The 16,392-nt window shown below is 41.6% G+C and overlaps 2 protein-coding genes across 3 annotated transcripts in view; one reads left to right on the forward strand and one right to left on the reverse strand.

Annotated features, from left to right (window-relative positions):
• The window catches only part of RIOX2 (ribosomal oxygenase 2), an 82,909-nt gene that overhangs the window by 24,687 nt on the left and 41,830 nt on the right, over positions 1 to 16,392 (reverse strand). The gene's annotated exons all lie outside the window — the stretch shown is intronic.
• Positions 2,470 to 16,392, forward strand: part of CRYBG3 (crystallin beta-gamma domain containing 3) — a 37,415-nt gene continuing 23,492 nt past the window's right edge. The window contains exons 1-7 of one of the 2 annotated variants that reach the window (XM_066619307.1): positions 2,470 to 5,286; positions 6,008 to 6,055; positions 7,203 to 7,318; positions 10,072 to 10,216; positions 10,598 to 10,731; positions 13,588 to 13,702; positions 15,413 to 15,448. In XM_066619307.1, the coding sequence (XP_066475404.1) occupies positions 2,782 to 5,286; positions 6,008 to 6,055; positions 7,203 to 7,318; positions 10,072 to 10,216; positions 10,598 to 10,731; positions 13,588 to 13,702; positions 15,413 to 15,448 (3,099 nt within the window). In that variant the 5' untranslated portion in view covers positions 2,470 to 2,781. The remainder of the gene's footprint in view (positions 5,287 to 6,007; positions 6,056 to 7,202; positions 7,319 to 10,071; positions 10,217 to 10,597; positions 10,732 to 13,587; positions 13,703 to 15,412; positions 15,449 to 16,392) is intronic. The other variant, XM_066619309.1, reaches the window with a different exon arrangement.

Here is a 16,392-nt window from a genome sequence, read left to right on the forward strand (position 1 = left end):
ATTATATCATATGTATTAAAACAGGGATTGTGAGAATTTTGTGGGATAAAAGTAAATGCTTTTGAGTTTCTAATTTTTTCCCTCTGCAAACCACATCCATTGGAACTGGGTGTCTGTCATGGGAAGTAGGGTGCATAATTATTGAATAAATTCCTGTTTCTGGCATGGGCTTCAATGCCCACAAGATCTCCCCCCTCTCAGTGGTTCTACAATTCATAAGAAGATAACCATGCAAAAAAAGTACCATTAATTACAGTTACGATGGTACACAGACGTAAAATGTACTGTAGTGTTATTTATAAAAATATGACATTATAGCTTTGTGTATCTAGCAAGTTTTGCTAACATACCAATAATGTTTTGTATTCTTCCAGAAAAACAGAATGTGAGTTGGCTGCACCTTCAGTTACTTATTCAACTTATCGAGGCTCTGCAAGAATTAAGCAGTTGCTTAAGAAGCAAGCAGAATTGGAACAAACAGAAGAATCTTCATCCAGCATCAATGATTCTCACATCAAAAACAAAGAAAATCAGACTGTAAGCAGTCCAAACTCAGAAACGGCTGCAACAAAAACAGGATGCTCGTTGAAAGGGAATTCAAAACCCGAGATTAAAGATGATAAAAAAGATATACAAGCAAACATCTTTTTGGCAGAAATGGGCCTGGACCAAAATTCTCAGAATGTCTTGGACAGCAGTGAGCTCACAGAACTAAGGAACTCAATTACATTGTTGCCTGAAATGGAAACTATTAAAAATTTCAGTGAAGAAGTAGTCTCTGTGAAACATGTATCAATTTCCAATACACCAGAAGTTAATAAGAACCTTCCCGTAGAGCCAATATTGTTGCCAAAAGAAGCCACTTCCAGTTGCCAGAATATAGATCCCGTTAAAATATATTCAGCAAATAGCAGATTGGCTGAAAAGGAGAGGGAAGAGCTGGGGGAAATACAACTGGAGCTTCAGTCAAACAATGCTACCATTGTTGGCTCTGAAAAAGGAATGCATTTGGGTGCCTTTTTTAACACAGAAACAAAAGCAACCATGCAAAGTGAGTTTTCCTCTTATCCCAAACCAGACTCTACTCCTAATGAGAGGCAGCTGCTGCAAGATCAATGTTCCTGTAATAGATGCTCTGAGGATCCGTTCCAGCTAAAATCAGATGACCAGACATTGTATTGGAATAGCAGTGGGTGTAGTGGGCAGGCAGCTGGCAGGACTGTGAATGGAAATAAAGATGCACTTAAAAATGTGGTAACTGAGCAGAAGGAGCAAGTCCCAAAAGTTATTTCATCAGAAACATGCGTACCTCCCTACAAACAAAGAGAAGAGTTGCTGTTGACCTCGCAGGGCATGGAATGCACTGCAGTCAGTAACATAATGGCTGATGTTGATCTACCTACTTCAGCCCAGTCCACAGAAACTGTTCACGGGTTAGACATGGAATACAAGAATGATTCAGCGAGTGAAAAAGCCACAGAATCAGTGATACATGGAGGTACACACGACACTCATAGCTTCGCTATGATTTCAGAGATGAAAATTAAGAATGTTACCATTGAGAATTGTTCTGTGCCCTTGACTGAATTCAGTCATGTTGAAATGACAAACATTTTGCCTAATGCTACGGAGATCAATGTCAGCACATCTTCATCAGCTGTTGAATCTGAAAATGTGGAGACCCATGCGGTATGTACGTCTTCCTTAGAAACGGAAGGTGTCCACACTGACAAAGCACTGACTGTGAATGATGGCCCACTAATCCTTGAGGCTAAAGATGGCAGCTACCATCATCTTACTCATAGAGATGAGGATAAAACCTTCAACAGTTTAGATGATTCTCTTCCTCCCCTTGAAAACAAGGACATGCTACTTGAATTTGAAAAAACAAGACTTGTAAGCAACACAGGCATGACCAAAACTATTCCTTCATCTCTTAAAATGACAGAAGCTTTTGTGGTTAAGAGTCCAGTTACATCTGCAGAAATAAATGATCCATTAGTTCTTGAAGTAAAAAATCATTCTGAAGTGGAGATGGCACCTGCTGTTTTTGAAATTAAAGAACTCAGCACAATTGACCTATCTCCCATCACTCCTGAAGTTACGTGCTTGCCCAAAGTCTTCTGTCCTGCTGCAAAGCCAGAGAATAATAGTTCTTCAGCTTTTTCTTCTCCTTCAACATCTTACTTGGCCAATAATTCTTTCATCTTTGAAGATAAGATCATCGGTTTGGACAATATGGCTAAACTTGTGCCGAATTCTGAAGATCAGAGTTTGTGGAAAACTTCATGTTTGTCTGATAAACAGGAAGACACTAACAGAGCTGAATACCTGAGGGCAATTGATTCTGCAGAGGTGTGCTACAGCAACATACATTGTTCTGCCTCTGTATATGAAACAGGCCAAGCTATCAAAAACTCAGAGGTCTACGTACCTCTTACAGCTGCTGAATCAGTCGGTGTGGATCAAATTTCTAATCCCTTTCTGGAATCTGGAGATGAAAATAAGGTTATTTTTGACACTCGTGCTGATATTAGAACTTTGCCTTGCTCTGAAGAAAGTAAGGATACAATAGGAATATGTCCACTGGGCTCTGGGTCCAACCTAATAAGAGAGAACGTCACTGTTTCTGCATCTGATGATGTGCACTCTAGCCAACCTACTTCTCCTATTACTTACTTTAAAGACACCTCAGAACTTTGTTTTCCTGCCTGTGAACCAACAGATGCTGCTTTGGACAAAATTAATTATCTTAGTATTAATTCTGATAATAAGGGCAAGATGCCTCCTAAACATAAATCCAATAATTTAGCCTCTGAATTGACATCTGAACTTGCTTATACAGCTCCATTTTCTGGTTCAGTTGCCCATGAAGCTGGAGAACCTGTGAAGAAGGTATTAGAAATGGCAGAGGAGGGGAAAGAGGAGTGCCTGATCGCTTCAGGGCAAACCAATCATCACTACCTTGCTGCTGTTATTTCAGAAAACCCTGTTGAAACAGATGATCAAGCAATTAGTCCACTGTTTACAAAACCAAGCAGTCAGTTTTCTGGAGAAATACTGAAAGATGTTGAAACCGGAAAACAAGTACATATTAAATCCCAAGATTTAACTGTTTTGTTGAAAAAGGCTGATGAAATAGTTGATGCAGTTCTGCTTTTAGCCATAGAAGAAATAAGATCAAAGCAAGCAGCTGGCGTCTGCCAGACTAATGATTTTAAGGACTGTTTATTAGGACCCAGCCTTCAAAAAGATCAGAAAACTCAAGAAATGCTGTTGAAATCAAAAGAAATTAGGTTAAGGAACTTGTCATTAAAACATTTTAATGAGAATAGTATTGAAACGCTTTCTGGAGTTAAAGGGGAAGGCACAGTTAGCACAGATATTCAGGATGAGACCATTCCTTTTGACACTAATGATAAAATTGACCTACATAGTTCAATAGTACAACAAGCAAAAGAAATAGTTGATGATGTTCTTATTAGAGCCAAGCAAAAACTGACATATAATCAATCTGAGCACCATGTGGGCATGGACCTTTTTCAAAATACAGGATTTAGGTCTCAGACTGATGCCTTAGAAAGGCTGTCCACTGCTAGTGAATTGACTGTTAAACCTCCCAAAATAATTGAGCATCCTCTGAATTTAAGTCCAGAATTGCCAGCTGTTGTACACACCATAATCAGTGAGCATGAGGTTGCAAATTCCTCAGCGCTTTTCTATATTAACCCTAAAAATGACAGTAAAGGGATCACAACGGGAGAAATGGCACCAAGTAATTTAGTTCCTGCCTCAAAGGAAGGAGATGAATGGTTTGATTCTGCAACCAGGCTAGAATCCAACCCTGCCGAAAGAGGGAAGGGGAAAAGCATCTGTGATACACACGTGATGGACGTTAGTGACAAAGCTAGTAACTGGACAGGTGACAGTGAATCTGAGCATTCTTTATATGTAGTAAATGGAGAGGCTGTTGTGATAGAAGAGCAGTTGCCATCATGCTCATCTGTGCCAGGTAATATGCTACCCTTTAACTCAAATGTTAACTCGTATACCTGTCTTTGTAGCAAAGCCAAAGATGATTATGGGCTTTTAGATTTAGTTGGAAGTAATGAAGAGACAGAACTGCCTAAGTACATTTGCAAAGAGAGTAAGACTGCTGCATTTGTACCAGAGGAACTGCATGAGAAGTATGATGAAACAGACAATGAAAGGGGCGGTGGCAAAGTGGAGAAAGCTTGCACAGTGCTACAAGATAAAAATAGTTTCAGTTCCCAGTTCCATATATCTGAATCTTCTGTAATGAGAAGCTCAGCAAAGATTGGCTTGAACTCAGATTTTACTTGTGAAGAGGCAGCAATAATAGGGCCAGGTTTAACAATGGCTACTGTGCTCAAGGAAGGTGGTGATAATGACGATGATGATGATGGTAGAAGGAAATCCTCCCAATGTTTTGCCTCCTCTTCAGAAGAGGAGTGGGAAGGCAATTCTTCATTCACCATTTTATATGAAGGCACTCTTCAAAATGAAAGCATTCCTTCTTTAACAGAAGACTCAGAGCATCCCTTATCATCCCTTCCTGACCTCTCTCTGGATAATATTAAGCATCTTCTGATGTCTGAGACAGCAAAAGGCAAGCTTCAATCTGTTCAGCCTTTTGAAGAAATCAACCAATTTAATTCAAAGTTTGATAATGCTCTTTCAGAATCATTCATGACAGTGGAGGCAAAGAGGTTCAAGGTTTATCCCTTCTCCTTGTCTCCTATATATGAGGATGACAGTTCACAAGAGGACTTGCTGTCTGCTGACATCTCACCAAGGTGCCCTAGTGAAAAGTCGAGAGATTGCGGTAACCAGTCCTTGTCTGTCTTATCACTTCTGCAGTCAGTTTCGGAACGGTTAAAATCCAGTGAGCATTGCAGTGAAGAGGAGTTAGGTGAAGAAAACCAACTAGAGGATGAGAAAGGAAGGCACATTTCTAGTCACTGGTCACATAACTTAAGCGTGGCAATCTCAGAAAACATTCATGAGAAGACTTTGCTTTCCAGACACTCGCCTCTTTTTCCTAAAACAGCATTTAGCACAGATGAAGCCTTATCGTTTAACACACTGCATTTGCAAAAATCGTACCCTAGCACAAAGACGTTCTCCAGGAGTTTGTATTATGAATGCTTGCAGAGTTCAAGAAGATACTCCGGTGAGAAGGGAACCAGATTTGGAAGCACTCTGTTGCCAGAGGATCAACAGTCTGAAGATGAAGGGTTACAAAAATTGGGAACATCTGGGATGGTAGGTGCTTCTCCTTAATTTTACATGTGTAATGAACCTGTTGCATTTCTGGCTTTTGCACTAATTCAAACATAGCAGAACCAGTTTCACAGTTGATTATTAGAAATGAACACATGCATTTGGATTGAAGTCATTGTGGAGATGGAGGAATTCTTTTCATGGGTTATTGTCCCTGGGAAGAAGCTTGATTTTGTTGCATTCATTCTGCAAATGGAATGTGAGCTGTTACAAGCACACTGTGGAGGAATCTGTAGTACACCAGACAGGTGAAATGACAAGAGATACGTTGTTGTTGTTGTTAAGAATATACAGAACAGAAGGCTTTGGAAGGGGATTTAAATATCAGCCATATTATCACACTACCTGCATGTTAACCTGATACATTGGTTGAACATTACATGACAGCTAAAAATTTTAGGAGGCCATACTTGCTTGGGTAGACACACATCCCTTCCTAAGCTTCTGTGCATCCTTGCTGCTACTTTTGCCCCAGCCTGAGGGAACAACACTCACTATGGTCAGGAAATTTTGATTACACTCCTCTCTGTCAGTAATAAAATATGGATGGGACAGAAGAAATTGAAAACTGCTTACTCCTCACCCACCCACTGGCGTACCACCTTCTCCAAAAATCCTTGTCACACTGCACAAAAGCCTATTGGCTTAAAATATCTCTTGCTGGTTCATTGTAAAATTATTCCTCTCTTCATTTTAATTTCAGTGTCCTGTTGACAGGGAGGAACTCAAATGCAATCCAAGGCCTGGAAAAGTAAGTGTGACATTTTCACTGTACGTAAATATGGAGTATTAAATGTTTTGCCATAAACGTGTTCAGGAAGGGAGAAACATTTGAACGACGCAGTTAAGTCTTGAAAACAAATCATATTTAACTACGTTTGCCTGGGCATGTTGTTAAATGAGTTGTTTGCTTAGGGGGCAGATTACATCCCTGCTAAATGCTGGTTTTGACCCCTTTAAACCAGTGGCACTATACTTCTGCAAATGTTATGTGGATGACCCCTGTAAATTTTTGGTATAGGCAGTGCTTCTATGCACACTTGTTTTGGAGTAAGTTCCAGTGAACTTGGTGGAAGTTAATGCTAAGTAAACATGCATAGGATCTTAAAGCCTCTGTTAAACTAAAGACAGTGACTTGAATCTATGGTAAGGCCACACCTGGAGTATTGTGTCCAGTTCTGGTCGCCGCATCTCAAAAAAGACATAGTGGAAATGGAAAAGGTGCAAAAGAGAGCAACTAAGATGATTACGGGGCTGGGGCACCTTCCTTATGAGGAAAGGCTACGGCGTTTGGGCCTCTTCAGCCTAGAAAAGAGACGCTTGAGGGGGGACATGATTGAGACATACAAAATTATGCAGGGAATGGACAGAGTGGATAGGGAGATGCTCTTTACACTCTCACATAATACCAGAACCAGGGGACATCCACTAAAATTGAGTGTTGGGCGGGTTAGGACAGACAAAAGAAAATATTTCTTTACTCAGCGTGTGGTCGGTCTGTGGAACTCCTTGCCACAGGATGTGGTGCTGGCGTCTAGCCTAGACGCCTTTAAAAGGGGATTGGACGAGTTTCTGGAGGAAAAATCCATTATGGGGTACAAGCCATGATGTGTATGCGCAACCTCCTGATTTTAGAAATGGGTTAAGTCAGAATGCCAGATGTAGGGGAGGGCACCAGGATGAGGTCTCTTATTATCTGGTGTGCTCCCTGGGGCATTTGGTGGGCCGCTGTGAGATACAGAAAGCTGGACTAGATGGGCCTATGGCCTGATCCAGTGGGGCTGTACTTATGTTCTTATGTTCTTATGAATGTATATAAATTGGATTGGTATAGTTCAGATAAAAAACAGAAATGGAATGTGTTTGTATTTACTTAACATCATTGCATGTTGTTTCAGGTGGTTATTTGTGATGTTCGTGGCAACAGAAATAAACGTGAAATTTACCATGATGTTCTAGATGCTACAGAATGGGTCTTTTCAAACAGAGTCTTGATCAAAGTTGTTAGAGGGTGGTAAGAAACACTCTTTATGCTATCAGCCTGACTTATAGGTCCTTACTTAACACCACTGCATGATAGCTCATAGTGGATCTATTAGAAACTGAACAAATTGATTTTGTTATTCTGCTAGCATTAATGCTAAAGGAAATTTCTTTGGGAAATGTAGCCAAAGGCGTAGTCTATATTTCCAAAAGTTGATATTGGGGCATTCTTTCTATCAATATAAGAAGTGCATGTGAATATCTTAGGGGAATTTTATTTATACGTACAATTCCTATCCCTCTGAGTAAATGAAGCACCCAAGCTGGCATGCAGCATATTGAGAAAAACTGTAGAACGCCAAAATAGGAATATAAAGTGCAATAATCACAAAAAAAATTAAAAGAAAACTAAAACAAAATACAAGCACAAAACTCCAAAGCAACTAATGAAGATAGAAAAGCCAGGGAGAAAAAGAAGCCTTCAGCAGTTCTTAATCCCATTTAAGGGAATTCTTTAAGAGAGGCTCCACTGAAAAAGGCCCTGAAAAAGATCGGCAGCCAGAGCAATTGCAGGAGCAGCAGGTGGGCTGTGTCAGGCTACTTAGGGCCCAATCCTATGCAGTGCACACCAGCTCAGCGCCAGTGTGCGTTGTCACAAACATGCCATAAGGCACATTTGCAGTGCTCAGCACCAGTGGAGTTCTGGTGCTAGCCCAGCGTTGGCTGGCATTGGCCTAGCACCGGTGGAGCGCCAGAGCTCTGCCACTCAGCAGTCACACGGACTGCTGGACAGCAGAGAAGCAGGTGTAGGGGGAGGTGGCGTTCTGGGGTTGGGGAGAGGGTGGGGAGGAGGTATGCCAGAAGAGGGAATGGGGTGGGAAGAAGGTGGCACTGATGGAGCAAATCCTGAGCCTCTGTCAGGGTGCTCAGGAGGCTGACACCTGACAAGGGGGCTCTTATTTCTATATCAATCCTTAGGTCACTGCAGCCATTGCAAGGCTACTTGCTTTACCTGGGGGAAGGGAACAAAAGTCACCTTCTCCCGAAGAGGCAGCAGTGGCTGCCTGGGGCATGCTGGATAAAGTGGCAACCATTTTTAGTGCCGCTGCAGCCGCACACGTTGGGCACTCAGGATTGGACTGCCTGCCACCAAAACTACCACCAGAATGTTCTGCATTCCATCGGCAGCCATTTTGTGACAGCGGAACTCTGTTCCACTGTTGCAAAGTTCTACTGCCAGCAGACCAGTCCTGTATAGAATTGAGTTGTAATTGGGGCAAAGGCCTTCCTGGCTACCACTGCCTCCTGCCACCCAGGAGCAGCACGGTGACACCATCGGAGCTGTTCCTGCAAAGTCAATGCAACCCCTCTTGGAACATGCCAGTGTTCCAAATACCTGCATCATCGATTTCCAAACCCTCTGTTTTGTCCAGACTTAATCTCAACTTGTTAGCTGATATACAGATCCTCACTACTGCCAGGCAGTGCTCCAGGGTTTCAACTACTTCTTGAGCATTAGATGACAAAGAAAGGTCGAGCCACATATCAGCTTTACATTAATGACACCCAACTAAAAACCCTCAGATGACCCCCCCATGGATTTCATATTGAATAAAATGGAGGACAGCTCTGTGGCACCCCATATCTATTTCAGATACTGTCTTGGGCAGTCCAAACCTACCTAACTGCCCGCACACCAATGCAGCTGCACCAGTGGAGCGTGTTGTGCATCCCATGAGTGAGTTTCAAGTTGCAAAGGCCTCCTTGAGGTAAGGGAACATTTGTTCCCTTGCACCAAGTAAGCCTTCACTGCTCTGCTGAGTCTACTTCTAGCGCAAGTCCAAGTAGATCCAGGAAGGGATCAAGGCTGGGAAAGGTGATAGGATATTGGCTGTGCCATTGCTGCTGTTATCAACCTCTTTTTTTGCCCTTGATCTTCCTCCCTCCCTGATCTTCCCCCTCTCCTCCCTGCCCCATTCCACCCACCCACCCCCTGTGCTGATCTACCTGCACTGGGGCTCCGCAAGAGGCTGCTGGCACTACCTATTTTAGCCTTAAGAGATTGAATAGAGAGGCTGAATAGGGAATACCATATTGACAGCAACTTTGCTAATATATACTCTAGCATACATATTTCATACTATTTTTAGAAATTAAATTTCTAAATAGTAACTGTAAATAGTAAATAGTACTATTTACTGTAAATAGTAACTGTTCATCATGAAAAACAAAATTTTCAAAAATGAATTTAAAAAACCATGTGTGTGCATGCACATGCAACTGCACATCTGGGTTTTTTGTGTGTACATGACAGAGTATACCATCTTGGTATAGGGAATAAAATAATTTGCTTCTTTGTACTGGCATACCGGGGGGGGGGGCATTGGGTGCAAGTGCTCCCGGGTGGATCCAAGGGCCACCCATTGGGTCATGTCTGGAGGTCTTCTAAGGCAATGATTCCCATCCTGGAGTACGTGTAGCCCCAGGGGTACTTGCCAGGACCTTTAGGGGTACATGAAAAATAATTGAATAATGACGAAAAAGGCAGGTCTGTATTAAAATGCCTTGTGGGGCTAATATGACGGGTACAATTTATGGGAATTGGCTGCCAAGGGGTACACAAGTGAAAAAAGATTGGGAACCATTGTTCTAAGGCCTCCAAATAGCTTTAAAAAGGTGCTTCTGGCTTTTCAAAAATACAATGGCTTCGTAATACTATTTGTGCTGTGTTAGCTGTTCTTGAGCAGAGTGGTAACCGTTTTTGTGTTTACTTTATTAATATAGCTGGATTTTATATGAAGAACCAGAATTCAAAGGTCAGAAATATGTTCTAGAAGATGGAGAGGAGGTGACAAATGATATCTGGAATCCTAACTGTGAGAGACATCCGGGACATTTCACAATTGGTTCAATCAGGCAAGTAATAAAGGTGAGTATTTTGCTGTACATTAGAAGGAATGCAACCTAGTTGTACTATAACGATATTTTCATTTCCCTAGCTTTCCTCCTCCTTTTTAAATTGCCTTCCCTTTCTCATATGCTGTAGCTTACTAGTCTATGAAACTCTGTATTAGAACCCCAAACTTTATACATTTTCTCAGTCATTCAGTATATCTTCCTACTTCTGCACTCTAAACTCTTCTATCTTAGGCCTCTTGTCCATCTTGGGTCTTGTCCATCTTAGGCCTCTTCCATCCTTTTTACTTTCTTTCAAGTAAATATATAAGCAAAAAAAAGCAAAGTCTGTCCAAATGCATGCAGAAAGTGTTTCCCAATTTCTATGTTTTTTTCTGTCTGATTTGTTTTTCAGAATTGCTGTGTTCCTGAGGTTGTGCTTTACTCACAAATTTACACAGATCACTTTCCTATCTGCATTCAGAGTGCAGTTGCTAATTTAGAAGAACTGGAAGTCATGAATCCTACTCTTTCTGTGACAGCAGGGGTGTGAGTACCAGCTTTATAAATACTTATTTTCAATCCTGTGAAAAGACAAAGCAAGTAAAGCAACTGCAATCAACAGTTGCTGGCTGTTTATAAGGCTAAAAGAGGAAGCAAAACAAGAGTTTCCGAAAGCAGTGGTAATTTTCAACATTGAACGTGGGCAACCATTTTGCTATTACTTTCTGGAAGAAAACCCTCAAATTCAGTTAAAAGTGAAGAATTTACCTTCCAAAATATATTGTCTTAATTATGAAGGATCTGTATTTTTATAGGTCTTTCCTTGAGCCACCAATGTGATGTTTTACCAGAGTTAATGTTGTTTGCCAAGACTCCTCTTGTATTGAGCACAGCATGGCTCAAAAATTTCATAAAGCAAACAGCCTGGCACAGTGGAGACTTTTAGGGGCCCTCAATTGTTCCTCTAAGGCTGGGGAATTAATCTGTGCGTCCCTAGGGAGGGTCCCTAGGGTTCCCTAGGGAGGCGTGGCTAGCTGCCTGGGGCTGAGGCATCTTGGGGAGAGGTGGCCTTAGCTGCGCTGCACTGCTCTACTCAGCTACTCAGCTGCCTGCTGACTTGCTGCTTTTCTGCAGCTGTGAATGAGGTGGGTGGGGCAGTGTGAGGCTGTGAAACATGGTGGGGGGAGGTGGGAGAGAAGGCTGGCTGGGCAGGTAGAGGTGCTGCATCTCATCAGCACAGGGTCCACTCCTGGCAGGCTTCAAACTGGGAGGGAAGAGTAAGTACAGGCAGCCCAGTGCTTTCCTCTGCTTGGAAAGGAGAGAGCCCCCCAGCCTGCTCTGGGGGGGGGTGTCCAAATGCCCAGCCTCCATTCCTCCGTCTTGCCAGGGGGGAACAGGGGTGGCATCTGCATGTTGGGGTGTATGTGTGTGAGCAGCCCCCATCTACTTTGGGGGTGAGTTGTAATCTTGCTCTGCGTGGCTGCAGTCCTTTCCGCACTTTCCTGGGAGTAAGCCCCATTGATTCAAATGGGACTTACTTCTGAGTAGACCTACATAAGCTTGGGGTCTCTGTCAGGTTAACCAAGGATCTCACCTTTCTCTTTTGCCTCCCCCTTCAAAAAAGAAAAAAAAAAGCCACTCTTGATGGCTTTGCCTCCAAAAATCGATTAAAAAATAAAAATACCAATTCCTTTTCAGCCATCCCCCCTTTTTCCCCCAGCCTCCTGAGAGGAGGGGGGTACTTCCCATGTTGGCTGCTGTTGTAAGACAAAAAAGCACAATCCTAGCTAGGTCAACTCAGAGGTAAGTCCTGTTGTGTTCAATGGGACTTACTCCCAGGAAAGTGGGGTTAGGATTCCAGCCAAACAGTCCCTAGGTCTCAGTTTGCATCAGTTTGCAATTAGTAGATACACACAAAACAAAGTCTTCCCCTCCCCCAGCAAATTCATCACTTCCCCCCTCCTTTCCAAAACCCTCCAGGTGTGCTGCTAACAAACTCAGGGCACAATCCTAACCAGGTCTGCTCAGAAGTAAGTCCTATTTTGTTCAATGGGGCTTACTTTCAGGTAAGTGTGGTTAGGATTGCAGCCTCAGAGTGCTGGAAGCTGTTTTTTTGTTTCTAGTGTATAATTATAATACCTTCATTCCCATTTTGGGGGTAACTGAGGTGAGGTGTTGTAATGGGGTGCCGTGGCCAATGGTCGCAAGGATCAGGGGAGCCGTGGGTTGGAAAAGTTCAAGAACCACTGCTCTAAGGGCACAATCCTAACCCACTTTCCAGCACCGACATAAGGGCAACGCAGCTCTGAGGTAAGGGAACAAACATTCCCTTACTTTGAGGAGGCCTCCATGAGTGCCACCAAACTGTAGGATGCAGCACACGTCCCATTGGCACCGCTATGTCAGTGCTGGAATGTTGGTTAGGATTTGGGCCTAAATGCCAACCTTTTGTGTTTACTTCTGGGGTTTTTTACACCAGTTGGCTTTGTGACAATTTTCAGAAGCTGCACCATTTAAAAACAAAAGGTGTTCATTGCTTGACTGGGATCATGTTGTCAGAAAATACAGGATAACATTCTCAGCATGGTGATGCAAGTGGACCATGTATCCACTTGATTTGACTTCATGATGATGTCACAAAGCCAATTCAGAGTGAAAGCAATGCATTACTCTCATTGTGAGTGTGTTTCAGAGAAGAAAAGTGCTGTGATCACTTTTGCCTTTCTTTTTTTTTGGAGGGGCTGTCAAAGGCCGAAGATAAACACTGGAAAAGGAAGCCGTGTTATTCAGGGAATGAAAATGTTTTCCAAAAGCTGCCTTACATGCAGCTCCCTATATTATCAAAAGCTGTAATCAGTTGGTGGCTTCCTGTTGTTGTATTTAAAGGTATTAGAAGGAGAACATACCTTGAATTCATTAAGAGGGAAATTTTGGCCTGTTAAATCTGAATGAGCTACAATTTAAAAACTCTGCTCTCTTTTGCAACTCCTTGAATTTTTGTCAGTAGTACCAGCTGTGAAGTAGCGCTATGATATATATATAGGACCATGAGCCTAATACCTCTTTAGAAGGTCAAAACATTACAAGAAGGATTCTAATGCTAGCAGTCAGACCAGGGCAATAGCTATTAGCCATGATGGCTCAATGGAACCTCTGTATTCAGAGGTAGTTTCCCATTAAATAACATATGTTTGGGGAAAACAACTGGAGAGGATTGTTGCATTAATGCTTTGCTTGTAGACTTCCCAAGGTGTCTGCTGGCACCTTGAAACAGAATGCTAGATTAAGTAGTCCTGCTAGTTCAGACTAAAGGTCTGTTTTTATGAGTGAAAGTGCACATGAATCAACACTGAGTATTTAATTTAATGGGGTTAATAAGCCATTTTCTCCTCGCTGTAATAGATGGCTTGCCTATTCAGACGTTAATTACAAAGGAGAGGTGATGATTTTGGAAGAAAATCACAACCCATGTGAAATTTCAGCAGCTGATGTAAAATCCCTTCATCCATTGAAAATGGTGAGGAAGTATTAATTTTCCAATCAGTTCTACACCATCCTCTCCACCCACACAGTCCTTCATCTAGATCTGAAGCTTTTTCATGTTTCGGTATTCACATTGACTGAATGACTCAAAGGATGGATCTGCTCAGGACACCGTATTAAAGTCATGAAATAAGGAATGGAGTTAACAGTTCAGTCAAGAACTTCTCCAGGTTGAAAGAAACATTCAGTGAAATCAAGTTTGTGTGGTGCTCTCTGAAATGATCAAAACTGATTAGAAGGGATTTACAATATCTTCATTCAGAGGTATTGTTCAAATCAGAAATTACCAGTACTCAGTAGCTCTTGTACAACATCACTGTATAAGGCATCATAATTAAAGCTGTCTTATCTTTTGCCTTCATCTGAATAAAATGAATGTGTAAAGGAGCTGCTTATAACCTGACTCTGTTTTACATTTTCAGTTTTTAAGAAGTGGATTTGCTGGGGTCCAAAACTGAATTAGATACCCCATACAGTTTTTTCAGAGGCAGCTGAAGTCTAGTGCCTGAATCATGTGTCCTATCAACATTTTGCCCATGTTTGCAGCCCTTCCTGCCTAAAAAATTGATGAAAGATAGAGAACACTTCAGAAGATGCTAATGTACAGTCCATTGTTTTAAGTCTGTTTGTTCAGTTTTACGCAGATCCACCCCACATTCCTTCAGAATGTTCCCATTCATTATTTTAAACCAGCTGAAAATTTTTGGATTTTTCTGGAACAACTAGTGCTTCTCATTTGGGGATCACTGTGTACTGTAGTTTTAAAAGCTACTGGTTGATGGCATGAGTCACTGAAATAGTCTTATGTACTCTAACCAGTTTTTGGCTTTATGTAAATAATTTTAGGCATTGGAGTCAAATTATACATGACCCTAAACATGTTACTAGAGTGTTTCTCTTGTACATTTATTTATTAATTAAATAGTGCATGGGAGGATGATTTCAATTCTGATCATATGTGCCCCCATGTTCAATCACTTGCGAACAATAAACATTGATTGATTGATTGATTGATTGATTGATTGATTGATTGATTGATTGATTGATTGATTGATTGATTGGATTTGTATTCCACCTTTCTCCCCAAAGGGCACCCAAGGCGGCTAACAACCAAGTTAAAAAATACAAGGCAGATAAACATTAAAAATACAAAACACTTAAAAACAATTAAAACAAGATAAAATACATAGCAGCAGACTGAAAGCAAGCAGTAAAAGAAATTTTACTTATAAGTTATAAATTTATAAAAACAGCCCTTATAGTACCTCAAAGGTTTTCCTGAATAAAAAGGCTTTCATTTTGTTCAATGAAAGGGTTTTTTAAATAATAAGCATGTGAAGGGGCTGTGATCTGGATTGAAGCCACAGTGGCACAACATACTAAAGCCCTTCTCACTGCCTACTGCAGTTTTAGGCCATTTGTCATCCCCCCCATGCTATTTAATAAAAACACAGCACAGAAGCTCCAGTGACATGCTTAGGGTCGCATCTAATTTGACCTTTAGAGAACAAATTAATTCAGACATGAAGTGTATCAAGCCTTGTAAATCACAGTGATATTCGAGTATAGGCCAGATCATCACTCGTGTAATACGTTTATTCATGTTTGCATAGAATTAATAGAAGTCAAAACATCTAAACAGATGTTACGTATTTTATCATTTTTATTTTGTTTTATACTTTAGGGTGGCCTAAAGGTACAGATGCCTATGAATATTAAGGTAAGTATAGAACATGTTATTCCCTTACAGAAAACAGCATCTTGAAGTTTTTAAAACAATCCATCTTTTAGGGCTAGCTATTTGAGGCAGCACATAGTTCTGCCACCTCCTGCCAGCTCCACCAGACCTCCTTCTTCCATGTGGAATCTTGAATCAAAGCAGGATACGTGATGTATGCCAGGACTGGATTGATCTACATTTCCTTAAAGAACCCTCATGGAAGAGCCACTGACCTCCTTTAAAGCACCTAGTGGAGGAAGGTGAAGAAGCCAGACTGCTGCTCTCCAAGGACTGGACTGCAGCTGTTTCACTCCTTCCTCTGCACAGGCTCTGACAAAAAACAAGCAATGCACATTGAGCTGGGAGTGTCCTCTGCATTGCCTGCTTTTATTAAAGAGCTGTGTGGAAGAAGGAGCTGGTAAGGCGGCAGCCTCCATTTGCGGGGGGGGGGTTGGGTTGGGGGGTTGATGGCAGTTGTCTGTTCTCTACCTCTCCACTCGGAGGCCCAATCCACCATGGGGTCATTTGCATCATGGACAGGCTGACCCTGCTATCTCTTTATCTTCTCTGACCCAATACAGAAAATAGTCTTAAAAATGGTTTAGATTATCATAAACATCTCTGCGTGAACCTTAGGTTTACAAAGTTGTTCATGCTCAGGAGGAGATTTATAGCTGCCTCTTCTGTTTTTTTTAACAAACCGCAATTTCTTGTTATATCCAAACTCAATGATTTCATGGTTTGTTTTAAGTGTGATTTGCAAAAACAAACCAGGACTGACCATGGTTGAGAGTGGAGTGGTTTACCCAGTTATCTGAAACAGGCCTTTGTGTGTGTGTTTAGAAATTACCAATGAGGTGGGCAGACAGTAGAACATGTTGTACATGAATCAGTCTCTACTATCTCCTTTGCATCCTTCCAGTATCTCTTAAACTTATTTTAGG

Source organism: Tiliqua scincoides, chromosome 3, assembly GCF_035046505.1.
Source record: "Tiliqua scincoides isolate rTilSci1 chromosome 3, rTilSci1.hap2, whole genome shotgun sequence".
Taxonomy (NCBI): Eukaryota; Metazoa; Chordata; class Lepidosauria; order Squamata; family Scincidae; genus Tiliqua; species Tiliqua scincoides.